The sequence below is a fragment of the Peromyscus maniculatus genome, chromosome 5, assembly GCF_049852395.1.
Source record: "Peromyscus maniculatus bairdii isolate BWxNUB_F1_BW_parent chromosome 5, HU_Pman_BW_mat_3.1, whole genome shotgun sequence".
Lineage (NCBI taxonomy): Eukaryota > Metazoa > Chordata > Mammalia > Rodentia > Cricetidae > Peromyscus > Peromyscus maniculatus.
In genome coordinates, this window is record NC_134856.1 from 38,211,519 (window position 1) to 38,226,022 (window position 14,504).

The 14,504-nt window shown below is 46.3% G+C and overlaps 1 protein-coding gene across 5 annotated transcripts in view; it reads right to left on the bottom strand.

Moving 5' to 3' along the window:
• Positions 1 to 14,504, bottom strand: part of Kctd19 (potassium channel tetramerization domain containing 19) — a 37,781-nt gene that overhangs the window by 2,452 nt on the left and 20,825 nt on the right. For 3 of the 5 annotated variants that reach the window (XM_006986796.4, XM_016005330.3, XM_076572061.1), the window contains exons 3-12: positions 11,647 to 11,797; positions 10,314 to 10,505; positions 8,866 to 8,997; positions 6,675 to 6,885; positions 5,100 to 5,260; positions 3,602 to 3,705; positions 3,027 to 3,169; positions 2,751 to 2,834; positions 2,351 to 2,465; positions 1,347 to 1,974 (exon numbers count right to left, since the gene is read on the bottom strand). In XM_006986796.4, the coding sequence (XP_006986858.1) occupies positions 1,347 to 1,974; positions 2,351 to 2,465; positions 2,751 to 2,834; positions 3,027 to 3,169; positions 3,602 to 3,705; positions 5,100 to 5,260; positions 6,675 to 6,885; positions 8,866 to 8,997; positions 10,314 to 10,505; positions 11,647 to 11,797 (1,921 nt within the window). Of the gene's footprint in view, positions 1 to 452; positions 498 to 1,346; positions 1,975 to 2,350; positions 2,466 to 2,750; positions 2,835 to 3,026; positions 3,170 to 3,601; positions 3,706 to 5,099; positions 5,261 to 6,674; positions 6,886 to 8,865; positions 8,998 to 10,313; positions 10,506 to 11,646; positions 11,798 to 14,504 lie in introns of all 5 variants that reach the window. The other 2 variants (XM_042277574.2, XM_042277573.2) reach the window with 1 other exon arrangement.

Genomic DNA, 14,504 nt, shown 5'->3' on the forward strand with positions numbered 1-14,504 from the left:
TGAAATGCAGAGAGGAGTCTTCTGGTGACAGATCAGTACATTCATTCACTCAGAACTTCAGAAGTCACCTGATTTTTGGAAGTGGTACCCTGGCCTCACCACTTCATTGTCCTGGCATTGTTGCAAACCCAATCCTAAGTTTCAGAACTCGAAGAAACTTCAAGTTAAGACTAGTGTCCTCATGGGAGAACTGCCCTTTCCTAAATAGAAATGGATAGGAGTGGTTTGGGGGGGCTGGGGGGAGGGAAACTGCAGCTGGGATGTAAAACAAACAAATAAATAAATACATTTTTTAAAGAAGAGTAGTACCAAATGTGACCAGTAAAAGCCCAGTAGAAGACTTGGAAGCTATGAAATTAAGAAGTGATCAGACCTTTCTGGGCAGACTTTTCATGTTTCTCTACTCTGGAAGAATAGGATGTGTTACCCCAAAGCTTTACGAGCAAACTTACGATTCACAGAGTCCACGAAGGCACCTCTAAGCAGGGCCCAGGTTACTAGAAGGGAAGGTGATAAGAGTACCAGAGTACCATAGGAAGGAGTTCTGGAGATAGAGGGAATAATCTAACATGGCCCTTCTCAGCAAACTTCCCCAGGTTTTCTCCCCCAACTGGCCACAAACTGTCTTAAGCTCAGTCCCCATAGGCCCTCCTGGATGGGCCTTAGCATCTCACATGCCATGTGTGCTTTTCCCAGAGGTCTAGTTTCTTTTGTTCACCTACTTCAATGAAGACCCTTCCACTTGCCATAACCAGCCCAGATACCAGGCCTCTTGGCACCTCTATCTCCCTGCCTTCCTCCATTGCTCAGTCTCCTTAACCCATCTAGAATACACCCATGCTGCTGATACTTAGCCTCCTATGACTACACTTCCTCTGTCCCCGAGCAAGCTTCAGAAACATATACCCGATCATGTGCTCCCCTTTAAAAAATCCTTCAGGGGTTGTCCATCCCTAGTAAGGTCAGAACAGAGCACCACATTCTTAACTTGGCCCACAAGACCTAGCCTGATGACTCCTGTCTTGAGCATCATTTCTACAGCTTATATACTGGAAACAAGGCTTCCGGCTAGAGCAGTGCCCTGTGCTTCCATAAACACCCTAACTGACTCCCCAATGACCGGCTGCTTGTGTTCCCATTTTCTGGGATCTCCTTTCACAAAATGCTCATTCCTTTACCTCACGTGACCACTCATTCTGTATATGATGCCTGGCATAGAGCTGCTGCATCAGTGACCTGGAGGTTCTGGTCCCTGCTCTGTCACTAACTCTCTCTCTCTGGTCTTAGCCAGGAAATCTGGTATCTGTTGAAAATGAGACTTGGGTCAAGGATGGGACAAGACTCACCTCTCTCCTTGGGCCTCTGCTTGCCCCAGTCCTTTAGGGTGACAGCTCTTTTTGTGGGGAAGTATGGCTTAAAAGTTGGCTCTGGACCCTTGTCTTTCACTCCAGCTGCAGGCCCAGTCTGGGGACCAGTGTCCTTCTCTGAGGTTATGGAATGAGCTTTCCAGGCACCCGAGGTACCAGGTTGGGAAGTAGCCTCACTTCCTGCAGGGACATGCAGGGTAGCTTCCTCCAAAGAGCTGCTCCGGGAGGCTGTCAGTGGCTGGAATTCCCACTGTTTACAGTTGACCATGTCCCATTCCCTTACCAAAGATATGAGTTTTTGCATGGGGGTGACAGGAGGGTCTTTGGCATCAGATTTCTGTGTGAGGTTTATAGTGGGGCACTTCTTCTTGGGAGGACTCTCAGAGTGACCTCCCCAGTGTCTGGGGTTGGCACATAAGCCAGAACAGTGTGAGTATGTGCTGGGATTGCCCCCCCTCTTGGCATTTCTGCATAGGGAGACCTGGATAGTCCGGGTGTACTGTTCAGCCTCCTCCATCTGACTGGACCTGGTCAGGTTTCCTTTGGCCTTGTTCCATGGAGTCCTGTCATTACAATCTTGGAAGTCCACAGGCATACAGGTTGTGGTCTGGGGGGGAGAGGTGGGCCTGTTTTACATTATCAGAGTCTCCCCAAGACCTAGTAAGCTGGGCTTTAAGACAACCTGTTCATCCAGAACAATCTTATCTCCTGAGATGGATCACCATTTAAGTTTACTCAGGCTAAGAGGGAGTGGTACCAGCCTAGGCAACTTTGACATTCCAAAAGGAGAGATTATCATCCCAGGCCACAAGTGTCTAGCACACCTCTGTGCCTCCTCGAGGTTCAGAAATCAGTTCTTGGACTAGTAACACATGTGGGTCCTGCTCTTTTACTACACCAGCCCCTTAGTAGCTGGGTCTGTCCCTCGAGCCCTTAGTGGTGATGTTTGAGAACAACACCAACCAAAGACAGCTGGGACTTACTTCCTTGGCATCTCTACTGAACTCTGCCATTGGCCCTGTCCCTTCTGTCACCACATGCAGCTTCCTAATAGGAAAAGCTTCTTCATTTTCAGATTCCTTTTCCTGAGTCCATGACCTATAGAGTCCAAGAGGGGTTGGTTAATGAAAGGAAGCGTCCATCAGCCCATCAACTAATTGGTCAGGCCTGTCCATCGGCTGGGAATTAGCAATTATTGTCAGTGGGAAAAAGGGGGCCTTTAAAGGGTTTTGCACAGGACACTGGCTAATACTGAGCCCATGTCACCAACCTCCTCCCCCAGCTATGAGGAGAGGAAGTCGCACTGGCAGGTGAGGATATTTCTAAGAGGAATTTGTAGAGATCCAGGTTCTAAACATGGGATCCAGAGTACAGTTTGCTTACTTGTATGCCTCACACTGTGCAAGGGCTTCTGAGAGGGCTGGAATATGATATTCCTCCACCTCCTGGCAGAAGAGAGGCCATTCCCTGCAAATGACAAGGAGATAGTAGACTGGGCAGAGGGGAGACATGAGTCCCTAAAGAAGATGCCTTGAACAATAATACCCATGTTGAAAAATAATGGAACCTCCTCCGAAAAGGCTACAACTGAGGGTTCTCTTTGCTGCAGAGAGAGTCAGCTTTAGTGGTTTCATAATCTGATTGCCTGGGTTTGCTTACTTAAATTCTGATGGTAAAAACAGTTTTCCAAGTCTCAGGAAGTTGAGAATGTGTCGGAACATTTGGCCATCACCATGGATAAGCAAGGTCTGTCCGTAGGTGATCCAGTATACTCTCTGAGTGTTGGATAGCAGTTCTGGATACTAGAGGAGGGAGTTAGACATCAAAATCAGTCCCAGGGTCTCAGGTTTTAGTAAGGAGCAGATTTTGGGATTTCCATCTCCTTGTATATTGGCCATAGGAATACAAAGTGGAGAGAATCTAGGGAAGCACATTGTCTCTACTTCAACTTCCGGTAGTTCCCCTACCTACTCCTGGGCTTTGGAAGTCAACCCTACCTCCTTCTTGGTACAGGCCCCTGAGAACCAGCCTCTTCTCTACCCACATTCCTGAAGCCTTCCAAACATGCTGCTCATCACATTTCTACCCACAGCATCAGAGCATTCTTGGCAAGGAAGCTGAGGAAAGGTTCTTATGCTAAGCAGTACTGGAAGCTGTGTGAAGACCATGTGACGAGTTCCAAAGATGTTTGGGTGGGGAAGCCAAAGTAGAAGAACAGCCGGGTCTAGCAGTACCTTCATCAGGGTCTGCAGGGTGGTTGCATACCAATGGCTTCCAACATAAAGCTTGATGATCTGTTGGGGTGAATATATAGTGATCCCTGCTGTCCACTCCTCATCTATGGAAATCAATGAGAGAGAACACATCATATGACCAAAAGGAAAACTAGTAGGGCACTTGGATCAATAGTGTTTGCATGCTAAGGCTCTATACTCTCAAAACTCATATTGTCTTGCCCATCAGAGAAACAAAAACCCTGGACACAAACCTTCTCTGAAGCTCACATGCTTCCAGGAGAGTGAGACTGACTTGGAATGACAGCTCTGAGAGTCAGCTGCTGTCTTGGGTGAGGAGGGAAGCCCTCTGGCATTCTAATTCCAAAGGCCCTCCCTGTTCCTTCTTCTCTTGACTCGTCTTCCTTAAGCAAGCTAGGATGCTGCTCCTGTCCATCTACACTACCAGCTCCCTCTAATCTGTGGTGGTAATGTCCTAGGGGTGCAGCTTTTCACGTGCCCACTCAGGGTGGAGCTAGGAGCCCCTCTTTTTGTACAGAATTAGACTGTAAACTCCAGAAGATAAGAACTGAACCCAAGTTACTGACTTTTATGTTATTCCTGTCCTGGTATATGATAGTGATCAATAAATGTTGAGTATTTTGTTTTGTTTTATTTGTTTTTGTTTTAATGTTGAGTGTTGATGAGTGATAGTAATATAAACAACAACAATAACAACAACAAAAAAAAAACTTTTTAAAAAGCCGGGTGGTGGGTGGCGAATGTCTTTAATCCTAGCACTTCGGAGGCAGAGGCAGGTGGGTCTCTGTGAGTTCAAGGCCATCCTGGTCTACAGAGTGAGTTACAGGACAGCCAAAGCTACACAGAGAAACCCTATCTTGAAAAAAACCAAAGATATTTATGTATCTTTAATTTTACATAAAAACTTGTTAATAAGAGTTTATTAACTAGCTGGGCATAGTGGCACACATTAATTCCAGCATTTTGGAGGTAGAGGCAGGTGGGTCTTTGTGAGTTTGAGGCTAGCCTGGTCTACACAGTAGGTTTCAGGACAGCCAGGGCTGTCTCAAAAAAAAAAAAAAGTTTATTAACTAAAACTACATTGCATTTGGACTAACTCAGAACCCAGTTTGACCACTGTGCATTTTTAATTTGAACAAATTCATCCTTGTGCAGATGCTCAAGGATTCAAAATGGATTCATGGACAGTTGCTTTCTGCCTGGCTGTGAGAAACAAATGGCATCTCATGTCAGCTCCTGGGATTAGGACAGGCATGCCCTTGGGGATCTGTGAGCCCCAGATGTAGCATCCCTGTCTAATTTTGAGATACACTGTGGAATTGGAGGTGAGAAGGTTCAGCCTACCTTTCCTTTCTCTTCCATTTACACTTCTTGGTTCTGGCCCTCCTCTCCTTTCCTCTCTAGTCTCTAGACCCTCCCTTGATGCTAATTTCAAACACAGAAGCTTTACTGTGAACACAGTGAGGTAAAAATTTACTGAGCACGTCCATGGGTGGCAAAGTCCTCGGCTCCAGATGACTCTTGAGAGCCACTTTCATTGGCTCATAGGTGATGTCCCTCTTGTCCAGGAAGGCACAAAGCTCATACACCTCAGAGATGGTCTCAGTCAGGGGCAGTCGGCAAGTGCCCAGCCAGTTCCTGCCCAGAGAAAAGCCTGTTATGAAGCACTGTAGTACTATACCTTAAAGGAGTCTGGCCTGTAAACCCCCCATGTCTTGTCATGGGACTTCCAAATTTGGCACCAGGAAAATCATTTCCTTGATTTAACTTGGTGATTCTTGAAAGAGAATAAGCCTAGACATAAACTCACCTCTTCAGACATATTTCAGCAAGGTCAACCAAAACCATTCATGTCAAGCCTTAGAGCCTGAGCTAGGCCAAAACCCAGCCACTTCCTTCCTGTCCTCTTATATAAGAATCTATGGACCTGGTCTACAGAGCGAGATCCAGGAAAGGCGCAAAGCTACATAGAGAAACCCCGTCTCGAAAAACAAACAAAAAACAAAAACAAAAAGAATCTATGGAGACCTCTGGTCCATGGTGTGACTACCTACTATGGCTGTGAGAGATTACTAACATCCTTTGTACCTAGAAAGTGACTAAGGGATGAACACCAATCCTCTAGTCCAACCCTCCTTCAAAAGCACTTGTATTAGCCTTCTGTGACATTGTAAGTGGACATGGCTGGCAGAGATGGGCCTAAGAGTATCGGCCTAAAGGTTCTAAAATGACACAGTTAGGTCAGGTGACCCTTTCCCCAGAGAACTGGGAAAACCCACTCCTATCTTCCGTTTTGGTACTAAGGAGTTTTGTAGCACTAACAGTGTTGTTCTTTCTTAACCTTCTTCTTCTTCTTTTTTTTTTTTTTTGTTTTGGTTTTTCAAGACAGGGTTTCTCTGTGCAGCTTTGCGCCCTTTCCTGGAACTCACTCTGTAGACCAGGCTGGCCTCGAACTCACAGAGATCCACCTGCCTCTGCCTCCCATGTGCTGGGATTAAAGGCGTGTGCCGCCACCACCGTCCGGCCTTCTTAACCTTCTATAGAAATGTAAAGTAATCCATGCCCTGCACTAGTATGGGGGAATTATGAGCTCATTTCTCAAGAGACCATGTCCTTTGGGAAGCCCACCCTGCTTTCTTTCTCAGGTGAACACTCTGGGCTCTGGAAAGCCTCCTAAGACTGGAGCGAACCTTCGTTTGCAAAGATGTTTGCTCGGGGTATCCAGGACTCTGAAGATATGACTGTAGCCTGGTAACCTCAGACCTAACACAGGGAAATGAACAACAGAAAACAGAAAAATGGAACATCCAGAGCCTTTGAGTCATGGAGAACTTTGTAAACTGGTCTCAGCCTGATCCTCTGAGGTCCAAACCTGGTGGTGATGGTGGTGGAAGAGGTAAAATAGTGAGGTATCCCAAAGACACTTTTCCCTTTAGCTCATGGGAAAGGTTTAAGGTTGTTTCCCAAGATAAGCACATCCCAAGATATCCTAAGATGGGCAGCGTCAAGTCTGATGGGACAAAGTGGTTCCCTGAGAGATCTGGGACTTAACTTGACATGCTGGAAGAGGACCCCATTCCCTGTGATGTACAGTCTGCTTCCATCCAGTGTGCTCTCAATGCGAAGCTGTCCCAGTGCAGAGTCTGGGTACTTGACCAGAAGACCCAATGCCATCATGTACAGTGGTTTCACCGACTCCAGGCTAGCTGTACGGCCCCCCTTTCCAGGGCTTGGAGGAGGACAGGAGGTCCGGGAACAGCCACCTGTGTTAGGGAGAAAGGGATGACTCCTAGATCTTTGATCATACTGGAACTGAACAATATGTGTCCTCCTGCTACCCCAATTGGGGCTTATGTGGTGAGATGGAAGTTGTTTGTTTATATAGTCCAAATTTGGATCACTTTAACATTAGGCCAAAACTCTTGAGAGGTGACACAGTAGGAACACTAAGCCCGATGACAAGCTTCCAGAAGTTTCCAAATTATTTTTTCGGAAACAGGATCATTATATACACCAGGCTGTCCTCAAACTTGTGATCCTCTTGCCTGTCTTCCAAATGCTGGGATTACAGGTGTGCACTACCATGTTGTCAGCCTCCTGCTGGAGGGTTTTCATGTCTTATCTCCAGGCTTCAGAGCAGCCCTAGCAGCAGTCTACAGATGACAAACTATATTCTCAGCCCTGCCTGACATTGTGGGTTAGTGCAAATGACCAGTAACTTCCGAGGTGCATAGGGCTGTGGTTTGAGCTGTGCCCCCTTCCAAGAGCTATGAAAGACCCTTGGTTATGATGCTTTATAAACAACCAATGCCTCACTTACTTGAGGAAACCCTGTCTATAAATATACTGCCATCTTTTCATTGCATATGAGGAGCAGGGACCTGTGACACTTCCCATATCACAACAGCCATGCTTTCTGAGAACCAGAAGCTGGTGGGAAGGAGCTGAACTGACATTCCTCTTAGTAAACTAGAAGGCCCTGGAACAGGTTCCTGAGACTTGCTGTAGGACGCCACTCCTTCCATACAGGAAGGACATTTCATTAGCCTGGGAAAAGGCTGAGCCTCATTCCATGGGACAATACAACCAGGCCAAACCTCACATGTGTAAGATAGTTCTTTACTTTTGTCGTTGTTTTGGTAGCTCTCTTATTTGAAAAGGCTCTACACACTCTCAAAAGGCCAGCTGCCCCCCTCACCCCTTTGCATCTGTGTCTCCCCCACCCATGCAGCTAGCTTCCTGAAGCACACATGGTAGTTTCCATGGATGTGCAGTAGCTGGTGAATGAGCTGATGAAAGGCAAATCAAACTGTGAAGAGGAACAGCTGGAGTGAGGCAAAGCCAGGAGCACAAAGGTCTGACCTGGACAAGGGTCAGGAAATGTTAGGAACAAGCAGAGAAGTCAAAGAATGTGAAATGAGGTGGAGAGGGGGAAGGGAAATTGGGCACAGGGTAACTGAAGAACTGGTAGCCACTCCCCCAACTACATGACTGCACATGCGCTGTCCAGTAGCCAGGCAAGATGCTTAGTCATCCTAGGTCCTATGTAATCTGTGCACTGTGTAATCAAGTAGTCTGTGTGCAGCATGATCATGTAATCTATACACATACGTGGCGTAGCTACATAAGCCTATATGCATGTGTGTGTGGGGGGGACTATAAAAGGGGGCTCCCTCTATTCCCCCTCTGCTTTCTGCATGGTCATTCCATAGGCCTATGCACACCCCTTCTGTTCCCTTCCCTTAATAAACTCTTATAGTGGGTTTTGTTGTACATCCTGGCTTTTCTCGCATGGTAAACAGCACCACTTAATGAATAACATTGCGCCACTTAATAATAACAGAAAATATGCCCAATCACTTCTTCTTTAGCTGTTCCTGGAGGAGGAAAGAGGGGAGTTGCAGGTGGGAGCCCAGGATTTCCAGAGGAACAGACAGCACCAGGCCCATTCTCAGGACATTGCAGCCTGGCTGCCCACCCAGACTGGGCTCCTCCTGCTCCAGGCTAAGCAGGCCGCCCTTTGGCCGGGCCTTGGCTGCGACACTGAGTAGAGAGGGCGGGTGGATGTGGGGCTTTAAGTCAAATTTCCTTTTCTTAGGTCCTAAGTCAGTCATAATGCCTGTTTCTCACTCCCACCCAAGTCCAAAGTGGTAGTAAGGGAGATGCTTGCTCTTGGCTTCTGTAGCTCAAGCCTAGACTGTTCTAGAATATCAAGGCAAAGGCAAAGTTCCCGGGCAACATACCCATATTCATCCGGTACAGCCGTACAGCTTCAGTAAGCTCAGGGATTTCCAGAATTTCTACTTCTGCTTCTAACACATCAATGTTGGAGAAGTTATCTGGTAGTAAAATCTTGTGTGAGCGGAGAAAATTCACTTGAAAAGCAAAGAGAAACAGTATGAGTTAACAAAGCATATTCATGACTAATCTGTCCGTGTCCTGGCAGATTTTCAGTGCTTTCTTCCTATGTTAGGCTCTCCTTGTTTGGAAACAACTGCTAAACATACCTGATTAGGTTTGCTGAGGCGGTGGTTTTCAAAGACCTCAGATTACTTTGTTTTCCTGTGTCTGAGTCCATGGGTGTGACCACCCCTGGCCTGGCCTGGCCTGGCATTCCCAGGCCCTCTTTGTGAACACAAAGGCCCTGAGACTTACCCTGAGAGTCTTGACCCAAAAGCAGGTCATTCCAAAAGAGGGAGTTGTCTTGTTAGAGAGGAGAGGCCTGGCCGAGCCTGGGCTTCCAGGGGGTGCTTGAGTTTGTCCCTGCTGGATTGTGTGTAGTACAGGAGGCAGAGAACCAATACTAAGTCCCCGTGTGAATCAACTCACAGTACAAACAACTTCCTAGGTGACTTTGAATCTGGACAGCTGGGGCCTCAAGCATTTGGGCCCCTGACATAACTTGGTGTTTATTGTCCTGTCCATTTAGGTGCTTGTTTATTGCTCTGGTTATCTAGAGAGCAGAGAGGCTATCAGCTCACAGGCCAGCAAAGTTAGTCATGGGGCAGTGTGGGCAGGATGAGAGATCTAATCCCTCCTTAGCTCAGCGGCCTGCTCTGTACGATTCTGGAGAAACTGTCATCATTCACCCCCTTCCTTCGCACTCCAAGTGCAATGGAAGGGAGGGTGGCAGGATCTTTGAAACAACCCGATTTCCTTGCTATATGGTGAGAGCAGCTGAGGCCTAGAGCTGAGCTAGAGACATAAGCAAAGTATGAGAAGCAAGCGGAGTTCAGCTCAGTCCTCTGTCCTTACCATCAGCACCTGTGGTCCTTAACACTACTTTAGGGAGTTTCAGTGCCCCTTTATAGCTAGGCCACCACAAAAGAAATAGGAGCTAAAATAGCTCTGAGCTGGACTGGGCATGGTGGCACAGGCCTTTAATCCCAACACTCAGGAGGCAGAGGCAGGCGGATCTCTGTGAGTTTGAGGCCAGCCTGGTCTACAGAGTGAGTTCCAGGACAATCTAGTAACCTATAGACAGAGCCTATTTCAAAAACAAAACAAAACAAAAAAAGCTCTGAGCTAAGGGAGAGCCTAGTGAAGGACTCTGCTTGCCTCTTAGAAGATTATCATGTTTCTACAACCTCTGCTCAGAGAACATCCTCAGGCCATAGCAACAAATGGACCGTGATAGGTGTGCCTATGGGTTTGGAAAGGGTAGGTGGCCACCCCTGGACAGAGCAATCACCAATAAAGCGGAACTCGCTGCACTCGCACTCGATCAGGGCCACAGTTTCAGCCAGCCACAACAGGTTGTCTTCCGTTACTAGGCTTGGATACTTGGCTACCAAGTCGAGGGGCAAGAAACAGTAATGCACTTCCTCTTCTGTGTCTAACAGTGGGGTGTCCATGAGTCCCAAAGGTGCCTTATCATGAAGACCTGGAAGAGAATGAACAGAAGGTGTCACCACCTCCCTGAGGCCAATGATTCCATTGACCCCGGGGGGTCTCAGAGGAAGATGGGGACCACCTAGGGGACAGTCTCTGCCATATGCTTCTTTCTCCCTTTTCTCTTTCCAGATGTGTATTTAAGGTCAAGAAGGAGTGTTCTGGGAAACTAGGCATGAAAAATCTGTTTTTGTATTGTTTTGTTTTTTTCTACAGACAGTAAACAGATATTAAATGATATGATATTTTGGCTTATGTACCCAAAGTCACTAAATTCAGTTATCCATGTCTCTTCTTTAAGATTTATTTTTAAGCTGGGTAGTAGTGGTCCATGCCTTTAGTCCTAGCACTTGGGAGGCAGAGGCAGGCAGATCTCTGTGAGTTCGAGGCCAGCCTGGTCTACAGAGTGAGTTACAGGACAGCCAAGGCTACACAGAGAAATCCTGTCTCAAAAAAACAAAACAAAACCAAAAAAAGAAAAGATTTATTTTTATCTATATGTATGAGTATTTTGCCTATATGTATATATGTGCACCATATAAAGGCCAGACAAGGGCATCAAATTCCCTGGAATTGGAGTTAAGACAATTGTGAGCTGCCCTGTTGGTGCTGGGTCCTCATCAAAAGCAGCAAGTACTCTTAACCTTTGAGTCATCTTTCTAGCCCCTCCATGGTCTTTCTAATTATCAAACCAACTTCTGTGAACTACAGATTAAATAAGTGCATTTGACTCCTCTGGAAGCCCAAAGCCCATTAATAATCATGGATTCCTGATGTCCCACCATAGGCCAGCGTATACTGCAAGGGACTTAGGAGCCTACAATCACTTGGGCATCTTTGCATGGTGGCTGGAGGTAATTTGAAATGATGACAGAGCCTTACTTTTTAGGAGAGATTGGAAAACATCATAATAACCTAAATGAAGCCAAGATGCATCAGAATGGAACGGAGCAGGGTGCTGAGTTCCAGTAGGCAAGCAGCCATGCAGAGGACAGGTGAGCAGTACCAGGTCAAAAGAGATGACGGAGAAATAGAGACATCATCCAGAACTAGCTCACATGGAGGTTAACTTCTGTTGGGGTGAGGAGAGAGGGAGCTGGTGACTCACAGTGTGGGCCTACCCACGATTATACCTGTGAAGGCTGGGCTTTTGATTGGAAACTCGGAAGGCTTGCTGATGCACTTCCATGTCCGCCAGTAGTTCAGAGATGCTCTCTCAGCAACCGGGATGTCCGCAGGCCGCACTCGGAGGTGGTGCTTCCCCTCCTTCAGATTGTCTAGGGTCTGCCAGATAAAGAAGAGTCTAAACCTCGTAAGCAATTTTTCTTTACACTGAGTACTCAGAAAAATACTATCCGATTTGCTTGGGACAGTATTTTAAATCACAAAATGTAAAAATTTGAAGTTGTAAGATGGCATGGTAATAATTCAAAATCCCAATGATTATTTTTCTTCTGAGTTTGAAGCAATTTTTTTCTTCCAATTTTATGTCAAATAACAGGATTTTTCTTGAAAAATATATGGAGATCCTCCCCCACCTTTTCTATTTTTTTTTTTTTCAAGACAAGCTTTCTCTATGTAACAGTACTGGCTCTCCTGGAACTGACTTTGTTGACCAGGCTGGCCTCAAACTCACAGAGAACCACCTGCTTCTGCTTCTGCCTCCCAAGTGCTGGAATTAAAGGTGTGTGCCATCACCACCTGGCTTTGCCTTCTATTTTTTTTGGGACAGGGCCTCATGCAGCACAGGCTGACCTCAGTCTCACTGGATAGCCGAGGGTGGCCTTGCATTCCTGTCCTGCTGCCATCGTCGCCTAAACATTGAGATGACAGGTGTTTCCCGTCATGCTCTTTAGTCATTTGAAACTTGATATCTTCTAGTTGTCCTTAATAGTTCAAAAACCCTGATCTTTTATGATTGTTATAATTTGCTCATTATGTGTATTCATCCTCATTCTAGAAAGTAGTCTAACAGTGAGATTAAGATATAATAAAATTCTGGCACAGGGTTATATTTTCAAATCACTATCACATACATTTGCTGGTTTAACTTGAGAGACAGACGTGGTGAGTGTTTTACTGATGAGACAGTTGAGTTTAAAGGCTATGTAACTTGCATAAATTGTCTCCCAATTTCAGAGAATCTGCGTTTGAATGTGCCAGTGACCGGCAGTGGAGCACCCACCTAAGCAGGGCCGAATCCCAGGGCAGAGTGGGTTAGGGATCTTCATTCCACCCTTACCCAAGGACCCATTCTCCTTCTCAGTCCTTCAGGGAACAGATTATCACAGTATTAACCCAAAATCTTCTGACCTCACCCTGGAAGATAGTATTTTCCTAATAAACTGTTGGACACAACAGGACAAGTGATCCTTTATATGTGCAATACATATGATCATCTTTCTCCTCTAAGAACCTTGTAACAGACAGAAAGCCTCTGATTCAACAATAACAAAAGAACCTGCCTCTAATTGCTAGCTACCCAGGTGGGAAGACCTTGTGATCTCAAGTATTAAGAGCCCTCTGGTGGCTGTATGTAGGAACTGGCCCCCTCATAACTGCTTAAGGTCTCAAAATGAAGCAGGCTAGCCAGAGTGGGAAAATCAGCCCGGTTTTGGGTGGCTATGGAACCCGAGGGAGGACTGAACAATGACAGGGTTATGCAGAATATTTTCCTGGAATACCAAGTAATGAAGAAGACTGCACATGTGGAATTTCGGGAAGGGAGTCTTGAGAAATACTCACTGTGCTTTGCTAGGTTCCTTTCTGCTTAGATTCGGAGTTTTTGGCTCGGGGAAAAGAAAGGCATGGAAGGACTGGGGATATGGTTCACTAACAGGCTTGCTGCCCATGCAGCCAAACCTCTCTAGAGGCCATGTTAAAGGTATGACAGCACATTATCTGGAATCCTAGTACTGGGAAGGTAAAGACAGGCAGCTAGATCCCTGGAACCTTCTACCCTTCCAATCCAACTAGATATTGAGCTCCAAGTTCAGTGAGAGACTCTGACTCAACAAACAAGGTGATTAACAATTGATGATGACAACTAGACAACCTCCACTAGCGACCCACACACATGCACACATGCCAACTCATACAAACACATGAACATACATATGGATGTGGAAGCCAACAGTTTGTATATTATGAGGCAAGATTAAGCATCTGTTACAAATCGTATGGATCCTCAGGAACCCTGGGACTATTTTTACATCATTAAAAAAGGACCCAGCTTTCTGTTCTCTTTTGGTTTAGGTATGCACACAGCTTTCACTTCTGTGTCAAGGTGTCAGCTCTCTGGAGGAGGGAAACGATCAGAGAAAAGTTTCTGTAAGAGCAAATATTTTTCCTTGGGCAAAGAAAATGTATGATGAGATGCCAGGATGGTGACTGAGTAGTCAGAACAGAGTATGCACTGCAAATGGGAAAACACCGAATCAAGATGAAGGATGACAGCGGGACAGTATTTTGCTGAGAAGTGGGACAAAGGAAGGAAAATGGTGACTGTGTCCAGGAAGGACAGATAGGACAAGGTGGACAGAGCTATATATTCACCCACACACCTCTGCCTTGGACGTGACATTGAGGTTGAAGGAGAAAAGGCGATGGATTGAGAGCAATAAACAGGAACCAGCGAGCAGAGAACCATGCAAGCTACCTAATGAGTTTTGATGGTTCTTCTGGTTAATACAAATCCTTGAAAGATGTGCTGGCTGTTTGTTTTGTTTTGTTTGTTTTTACATCCCAACTGCAGTTACCCCTCCCTCCTCTCCTCCCAGTCCCTCCCCCCTCACCTTCCCTCTGCTCTCTGCCTACCCCCATCCCCTCCATCCACTCCGCTTCTCTCCAGAAAAAGCAGGCATCCTATGGATATCAACCAAACATGGTATATCAAGTTGCAGTAAGACTAGGCACCTCCCTCATATTAAGGATGGATGAGGCAACCCAGTATGAGGAAAAGGGTCCCAGAAGCAGGCAAAAGAGTCAGAGG